This window comes from Myotis brandtii, unplaced genomic scaffold (assembly GCF_000412655.1).
Source record: "Myotis brandtii unplaced genomic scaffold, ASM41265v1 scaffold929, whole genome shotgun sequence".
Classification (NCBI taxonomy): domain Eukaryota; kingdom Metazoa; phylum Chordata; class Mammalia; order Chiroptera; family Vespertilionidae; genus Myotis; species Myotis brandtii.
The window spans coordinates 1429484-1438442 of NW_005371832.1; the positions used below are offsets into that span (position 1 = coordinate 1429484).

The window sequence follows — 8959 nt, forward strand, 5'->3', positions numbered from 1 at the left end:
ACTTCTATTATAGAGAAAGGGCAAATAGCAATATTAAAATATCTCTGCTAATTAATTCCCTTTAAAAAATATATTTTATTGATTTTTTACAGAGAGGAAGGGAGAGGGATAGAGAGTTAGAAACATCGATCAGCTGCCTCCTGCACACTCCCCACTGGGGATGTGCCCTCAACCAAGGTACATGCCCTTGACTGGAATCGAACCTGGGACCCTTGAGTCCGCAGGCTGATGCTCTATCCACTGAGCCAAACCGGTTAGGGCAATTAATTCCCTTTTAATGTGCACGAATTTTATGCACCGGGCTACTAGTCTATAATAATAAAAGCATAATATGTTAATTAGACCGGACGTCCTTCCAGACGGCCTTCCTTCCGGATAAAGCCGCAGGTGGCGGGGCCCGGGGCCCAGGCAGAGGCAGCAGAGGCCCCCAGCCGCCCTGGCAGTGGCCTTTGCACGAATTCCGTGCATCAGGCCTCTAGTCATTCATAAAAGACCATTTGCAAGAACCATCTGCAGTCTAGCTGGTGTAGTTAAAAAACAATCAAACAGAAGCTACTCACAGTGAAAGTTGCCTCTTTGCTGGAGGCCATAAGGATCTTGTCTGAAAAAAATGGGTGGTTGAACAAGAAAAAAAGGTGGTTCCTCTCTTTCTTTCCAAAGAGAGGAAAACTTACAGAGCCTACCTCTGATTCCCTGCTCACAGAACTCCAAGGTGCGCCCAGATTAGAGGAGATAAAGTATACTCGGACCGAGGGCCAGAGCCTGAATGAGAGCTGTCCCTTCAATGTGATGAAGTACTTCAGCATCCGGAAGGCGTGGCAGAGGCTGGGAGACAGAGGGGAGCTCCAGACACTGGCAATAACAGACAGGGTCTCCGGGCGAAGCTCCAAAGTCCACAAGGACAGGTGCTTCCTAGAAGACATCCCCACTGAAGGCATACTGCATGTCCATATGGCCGACCTGCGAGTGGAGGACTCGGGATTGTATCAGTGTGTGATTTACCAGCCTCCCAAAGACCCCATCCTGTTGCACCATCCCATACGCCTGGTGGTGACAAAGGGTGAGTGGCCTGGGGCTGGGAGGTGGAGCGGGAGAGCCAGGCTGGGTGGGGGCAGGGGCTGTGGTGATGGCACCTGCAGGGGTGTGGCCCAGGGTTTCCAGCAGCCTGTCTTTCTCTCAGAAGTTCCAGGTCTGTCATTTGAGGTCCCTGCGAGGCATTTGGTCCAACAGTGAGAAAGGGTTTCTATGTATAGGATTCCTCTTGGGTTGCAGAGTCTAATTTGGGGTGTGCTTATAGGAAGAGGGGTACAGTGAAAGGTGAGTGGTAGACTTGGGATAATTTCGTCTCATTCTTTAGAATTCGTGTAGTCGGGACCCGCTCTCCCACTCCCAAAGGTGCATTTGATGGCCCTCCTGTGTGCTTACAAAGCAGTGCTTCTTAGACCTCCCTGTGGGCACAGATCACCCGGGATCTTATTTCAAATACAGAGGATTTGACAGGTCTAGGGTGGGACCTAGATTCTGTATCTCTGATCTGCTTAGAGATGATGCTGATGCCGAGGTCCATGGCTCCCATTTTGGGTAGCAAGACTCCTGAGTTCACTTTGTACCCCCTTTCACGGACAACACTATCTCACTGAGTACTAGTGGCCGTTCACTTACCTGTCTCCCCTATTTATCTCTGAGCAGTGTGAGGGAGGAGCCTGTGCCTGGCTCAGGTCTGTATCCCCAGCAACTAATGTAGTCTGGTTAATGCAGTGCGGGGCACACAGTAGGTCTGCAATAGATGTTGATCTGATGAATTAAGGAAGGCAGAGGAAAGAGAGACAGGTTCAAGTTCCTAGCACCTGGGGAAGCCTAAGCCTCAGGAAGACAAGTAACGTATGCGAAATATTAATAAACAATGACTTGTGAAGCAATATGCCACAGGTACAGGTGAGTGCAAGGCAGAGGGGATGGTGAGAGCTGGAGGAACCAAGGATTATTCTTGAAGAAGGTGGGGGCATATGGATTGGTGAAGAATAGCAGGCAAGTGCATTTCCAATGACAGGAACAGAAAAGTCCTTCCTCCTTCTCTTTCTTCCTCCCTTCCTTCTTTTCTTTTTTTCCGGTCTCTGACCCAGGCTGACCCTACACATTAAAAAAAAAATCTTAGCAAAAGAAAACCTTGTGTCATGAATGTCAAAGTTCATTTCCCTCCTCAGATCCATTTACCCTATGATCCATCCATCCATCCATCCATCCATCCATCCAATGTGTCTTCTTGCAGATCCTGCCCAGGATTTGGCTCAGCGTTCCACTCTTCCTCCTGTAACTACCAAGGCCCGGGTCAAGGCTCATACCAGCCCCAGTCCTGTGACCCAGCTCCTGACCATGTCAACTGTCAGCCTCTACTCCCCTGGCCTCGGAGTCAACCCCACACAAGGGACGGATGTCCTCAATATGGAGCCCAGGTCTCTCCGCGGGGGATGGGTGGCTGGCTTGGACCCCTAGGCCTTTGATTCCCAGTCCTTGTCCTGAGGGGATGTGGGGAGTGAGGGATGGGGAGGCTGAAGCCCAGGAGACTTGAGTCACTTCCATCTGGCAGGACTTCCCAGGGAGGAGGGAGGAGGAGGCTCTGGCGAGGCGCCATCTCCCCGTTCACCCTCGCTCTCCTGGGGAGCCAGAGGAGGGAGGGAAATGGCATCTTCGCTGAACTCCAATGCTTATTTCTGTTTGTACATATTTTAACACAGTGATATTTCTAAACGTTTTCATTAATTTTCCCTGCGAAAACTCTTCTCTGATGTTGCTACCTATTCTTCCTAATTATAATTTCAACGAAAGTATGCTTTTGTATTAACAGGGAAACCATAACTTATGTAATCACTGGCCTGTTTTTAGATGTTGAGATTGTTTCCATTTTCTTTATAGTATTAACTCTGAGATGGACATATTTTTGCAGATGTCTTTTCTTGAAATCATTTATTGAAACAAAACTCCAGTTGAGAGAAATGGAACATTTGTACCGTTCTGTATGCCCAATGCTCCTCCAAAGGTGGGGAGCGGTGTGACCATAAGGCACAGTGGGCACAGTGGCTGCAGGCGAGCTCCGGGGACTTGGTGTTTCTGAACCGGTCCTGTCCACAGAGGTGCGAACTGGAATGTCCCTGTCACTGTGGGTGGTGAGCTCGGTACTGGCAGTGCCTTTCCCTCTTGGATTGTTTCAGTGGCACCAGCCTAAGTGCCTGGCACGTAGTAGGTGCTCATTAAATCTTTAGGAGCTAAATAAACTAAGTGATCTAGTGAGAGTCAACCATTTTTTAAAAATATTTTTATTGATCTTTGAGAGAGAGAGAGAGAGAGAGAGAGAGAGAGGAAGGAAGAGGGAGAGAGAAAGAGAAATATGATTGTGAGAGTGGAACATCGATAGGCTGCCTCCCACAGGCCCTCAATGAGGGATTGAGCCCGCAACCTGGGCATGTGCCCTGACCTGGCATTGAACCCACAGCCTTTTGGTGCATGGGATGATGCCCAACCAACTGAGCCACCCTGGCCAGGGCCAACATTTTTATTCACAACTTTTAATTTCTAGTATGTAATGAGCGTGCATAACCTTTGCCCACATTCCTACTGGAGCCAGCACCTGCACCGCTTTTATCTATTCACTTTATCTATAATTCATTATAAGCTAGTTTCTCAGAGTCCGGGCAGGAGAGCCGAAGCCACCGAGCTGTTTGAAAACCAGGCAGTTCAGTACAGGGAGCGGTTTTCCCAGGTGACGGCGCTGAGTCTGGGGGCAGAGGGAGAGGCCCCTCGGAGGAAGCCACTTGTCTCCCTGTTGGGGGTGGGCTCCCCAGAAGCAGGCTGTGGGGAAAGTCTTGTGCAGAAGATTTAGGAAGCTGCGAAGATAAACCCATTAGGGAAGTGGGACCGGGGAGAGGGCAGCCTAGCAAAGGCTGTGGTAACCAAGCTGAATGCCGGGAGGGGTGGGTGGGGTGGAGAGAGGGGTGGAACTCTGGCTCAATCCTGCAGAGGGTCCTGGGGACTCACAGGTCACACCTAGAGCGGTCTGTACCAGGGCCAGAGAGCTGGAGTATTTCTGTTCCGGAATTTCCAGTCCCCAGTGAGGGCGGCCCACGGACTCCCAGGACTGCAGAGGTCTGCCCTGCGTGCAGTCTCCTCTCCGAAGGGCTGCGTGCTGGCCCCGGAGAGTGACCCCCGCTAGGAGATCCGTTATAAGGAACGTGTTGTAAGGTTGGGAGGGGATAAGGCGGGGCACTGGCAGCAGAGACTGGAAGGAGGTGGAGTTATAGGCGCCCTAGCTGGGGCCCTTCTGCAGCAGGGCTCCAACCCAGGCCCAGGCCACAGGGAGGAGGGCCAGAGAGGCACTGGCTGGGCTGGCTGGCCCCTGCCCCATGCCCCACCAGCCACCAGCTCCCCTGGTGTCTGAACTTGACCAGGCACCTTCCACATGTTGTTTCCAGTGATTCAAGACAGTTTCACAGGCAGGGGGTGGATGAGGAGGCCGCAGGTTTGCTTCCCACTTTCTAGAGCCATTATGTCATGGGTCACCTTGCTAGTTTGTACATTCGGTTTTTAGTTTTGTGTAGGCAAATGCCAATTCTAGACTGACGGCTTTGTTTTATTCCTTACTTGTGCCTGAGTCTATTTCCTGGTGACTTTTCAGTTACTTAAAAATGTCAAATTTAAATTTTAAATTCTTAGGTAACATTAGACCTGCCTCTGGACTTTAGTGTTTCCCTGCTACCTTTTCTTCTGTGGCTCCGTGTCTTGTCACGCAGGCTACTTGTGCTGTAATCTAGTCCCATGTCTCCTGAGTCTAGACGGGCCAAGTTCCTCACTCAGTTCTATCCATTTCTCATGCTATCTAATGACATTTACCCAGGACATAAGTTTTGCTAAAAATCTCTACAAATTCATGATGGGATTTTGATAAGAATTGGATTCTTCTTGGCTGATAGAGGAGGAAACGGAGGCCAAAGAGGCGAGGGACGTTTTGCGGAAGTAGGTCCTGATTCTGAGAATAGAATCTGGGCTTCCTGGCTCTGGGGCCGCTCTCTCTAGTCATCACAGCGGAGGAAGAGGAGCTTGCTCAACCTGCCTTTCCCCTCGCTGCCTCTCCTGGCCCCGTGTTCTCTACTAAACCTACTTCAGCAGTTTTAGGCCATGGGACCAACTAAATGCACAGAGGCAGCCAGTGTGGGGAAAGGCACTGGGAGACCCCGCGCTGATAAAATAGCGTGTGAAGAACCTTTGTGGAGTAAAGCTCAAGTGTGAGGGGTGTCATGGCCAGCAGCAGCGTTAAATTTCCTTTCTTTCCCAGGATCTCTGTGATCAGCATCGTCACGATCGTGGTGTGTGGAATCCTCAGTAAGAGCCTCGTCTTCACTTTCCTGTTGATCGCCACACAGAGGTCGTTTGGCCGCTAAGTCCATGACCCCCCCGGAGAATGCCCTGTGACCTCCATCCACGTCCATCTGGCAGTTGTGCCAGAAGAAGCATGTGAAAGTGGAGGCCAGGGAGGTGGGGAGGGCAAGGACTGAGTTGAATCTGTGACACGGGTTGTTTCTAAGGCTCAGGACCCACCTTGCTGGCCCTGCTGACTCCCCTCATGTCACTAACAACCGTGGTGTGTGCTCTGCCCCATCAGAGGAGAAGATACAGCCCCTGACGTGCCCTGGGCCTCCATTCCCCCAGCGGCCGGGGTTTGCATTAAATAAAGACGGAGTCCAATCCTTTTTTTTTTTTTTAGTTTAATGTATTTTAATAGCAAACTTACAGGAACAACACAGAAGCAGACAAGATTAAAAACATGTACTTGCACATAGGACAACTAAGTTAGAAAAGTATAGTGAATGGATGAAATCTACTGTTTGATAAAAATGCTACAAACATCATTTAGTTGCCATCAATAAGAAATTGACGTTTTTTAAAAAAATCCAAAGGCTGGCATTGCCCAGAAAAATTTAACAGGATTATTTATATTGTTATAAAGGTGAACTGCTGAAACTTCTTTACGGAAACATTTGACTTGCATTCATGCTTTATGTCCCCGCATTTATATTAAAAACATTCACACACAAATGAAAATAGAAAAACTGTTAATAGCTGATTTCTGTCCCCCATTTTCAACTTGCGATCATATACTTAGGTACCTTTTGACCCCATGGGGAAAAAAAACAAACCCTAACGTTTAGAACTACCAATAACAGTAAGAAGAGTAATCTTTTTAAAAGAATGAAATGTTTCCCAGCACAGTGGATTCTTACGCACGTTCTCCAGGTGTGCGGCGTGCTGGCTGGGTGTCTTTGGGCGTAACTGTTACACGTTTGGCGTGGAGAGCACACAGGTCGGGGTCTTCACAAAGGCCACCCAGACAGGCCTCCCTTGCCTCCTGCAAAGCACCAATCGCTGCACTTTGGAGCGCAGGTCTGTGTTGAAGTCCTGAGCCATTTCTTGCACCAGACGCTGGGAGGGAAGGTTGTGATTCAGAAGTTCAGTGGACTCTGATAACGTTTAATTTCACGAAGTGCCATGGTACCAGGCCTGTAACGATGAGGTTTCTTCACCCCTCCAGTAGAGGGCGCACTCTTTCGAGCGGCTTTGGTAGCCAGCTGCTTCCTGGGTGCTTTACCCCCAGTGGATTTGCAGGCAGTCTGCTTTGTAGGAGCCATGGTAGAGAGACCGCTTTACTTACCCCCCTTCTCCTTCGGCTGGAGCTCGGGGAGCTGGAGGCGGCGCAGGCGTTAGAGAGCGATGGCGGCTGCGAACAGCCCAATGCTTTTCACTGTCACTCGCTGTCCTGTGGGGTCATGAGGTACAGAGGGCACAGCGGCTAAATCTGCCTTGGTCCTTGCCTTGGACCACTGCCCTGGGGCCGGACCCGGGCAGAGCGGCACCACAGAAGCATCCTGCTCTCCCAGCCACGGCCACGGGGGCCTTCCTTTCTTCTAGAATCAGAAGCTTGGGGTCCTCCCTTCCGCTGCGGCCTTTCCAACACTCCCAGGAAAGGGTGTTGAAAGCCACAGAATGGGGAGAACACAGGACGCCACGGGGAGAATTCCCCTTTGGCCAAGAGAAACCAACGAACCAGAAGGCAGCCTCCTGGGACAGTACTGGGAGGATGAGAGAGGCTTCAAAGGACGAGACTGGCAGAGAATGTCACTGACAGAGAATATCATGTGTCTATTGTGTGCATCATCCCTGGACCCTCAGAACAAGCCCGGGAAGGCAGGGCAGAGTGTGGCTGGAATGAGGCCACATGAGTACAAAGTCATCGCTTGTTGGCAGGAACAAAAATTAAAGAGTCCCTTTCCTGAAGACTCAGCCCATAGAGAATAGAACAGCCAGGAGCTCTTCCTGGGATGCCTCCACATGTCTCTTTCCCGTGTATCTCACAAGGGCAGGGATGGTGGCATGACAAGACCTCAGCATTAGGCTTCGGGAGGCTCTCCCCTATGCGCACTCCCGGCTCCCCACTCTGCCTTCCTCTTCCTCTCTAGGTCTGCCCCTGAGAGTCCCCTTCAGCTCCCACGATCACCCATACAGCAGGTGTGCAGGCCCACCTGTGACTTCCAAAATCCAACAGATTTAAATCAGGACTTTCCAATCTCCTACCTCTTTTGGCTCTAAAGGGGGAAGGGTCCCCCATTGGTGGGGAAAAAATGATGGGTCCTCCTACTCCAATTCATCAATGGCCAAGGCTAATCCTATATAATAAAACCCTAATATGCAAATCGACTGAATGGCAGAATGACCAGAGGAATGACCAGTCTCTATGACATGCACTGACCACCAGGGGGCAGACGCTCAACACAGGAACTGCCCCCTAGTGCGCTCCCACAGGGGGAGTGCTGCTCAGCCAGAAGCCAGGCTCATGGCTGGCGAGCACAGCGGAAGTGACAGGAGCCTCTCCCGCCTACACTGTAGGCGGGCGGTTAAGGAGCAAGGGGTCCCGGACTGCAAGAGCCCCGGACTGCGAGAGGGATGTCTCACTGCCATCAGGGGATTGGGCCTAAGCCGGCAGGCGAATATCCCCTGAGGAATCCTGGACTGCGAGAGGGCACAGCCCAGGCTGAGGGGACCCCCCCCCTCCAGTGCATGAATTTCATGCACTGGGCCTCTAGTTTCATATCAAATTCCCCAAGAACAAACACACCTTCCAGCTTGTGTTAGGAAAACATATTCCTACATTCAGCATGGTTTCCCCCACTGCTGTGGGAAAAAAGACACCTGAGTGCTGAGGTACAGTCCTGCCCAACCCATCCTGATCACAGGGCCCTCATACAAGGACTTCTGCATCAACCTGAGAGCAGCTGCTCTGTCTGAAGCCTCCAGGAGGATGGCACTGACCCCAGGGAGACTCTCTCTCATCCCCCAATTTTGAGTCCATCAGAAGATGTGCAAAGGGAATTCTTGTCTCTGAGAAGCACTTCTTCCAGCAACTGTTCATCTTGGTGCATCTATTTTCCTCCCTAAGGGAGCCGAGCAGCTCAGAGGTAGTAACCACAGGACATGCAGTGTTTGCTTTCTGAGGTTGCTTGTCTGGTACCTGCAGGCCAGCAGGTCCAATGCTGTTCCTGTTCACGAAGGGACAAGGGAGGTGCCATTGCTAAGTGTTAACTAGGAGAAGCAGAACAAGTTAGTGAAGCATTTCTCAAATTCTAGTCCTCCTGCATCAGTGTCTCCTGGAACATCCTATATAATAAAGAGGCAATATGCAAATTGACCATCACACCCTCATAAGATGGCTGCCTATGACCAGGCCAGCAGGGGAGTTAGTGAGGGACAACCAAACGACTGAACAAGCAGGATGCATGGGGCAACCAGGCCAGCAGGAGGGTTAGTGAGGGATGACCAAACGACTGAACAAGCAGGCTGTGTGGGGTGACCAGGCCAGCATGGGGGTTATTGGGGGCGACCAGGCCAATAGGGGGCGCAGTTGGGGGTTACCATG

The 8959-nt window shown here is 50.9% G+C and overlaps 1 protein-coding gene and 1 pseudogene across 1 annotated transcript in view; one reads left to right on the forward strand and one right to left on the reverse strand.

Moving 5' to 3' along the window:
• The window catches only part of TREM1 (triggering receptor expressed on myeloid cells 1), an 8756-nt gene extending 2970 nt beyond the window's left edge, over window positions 1-5786 (forward strand). Inside the window, exons 2-4 of the mRNA XM_005885815.2 lie at window positions 704-1060; window positions 2270-2453; window positions 5327-5786. Coding sequence (XP_005885877.1) covers window positions 704-1060; window positions 2270-2453; window positions 5327-5432 — 647 coding nt within the window. The 3' untranslated portion in view covers window positions 5433-5786. The remainder of the gene's footprint in view (window positions 1-703; window positions 1061-2269; window positions 2454-5326) is intronic.
• Window positions 5787-6121: 335 nt separating this feature from the next.
• Window positions 6122-6776, reverse strand: LOC106724688 (annotated as a pseudogene).
• Between the last annotated feature and the right edge of the window lie 2183 nt (window positions 6777-8959).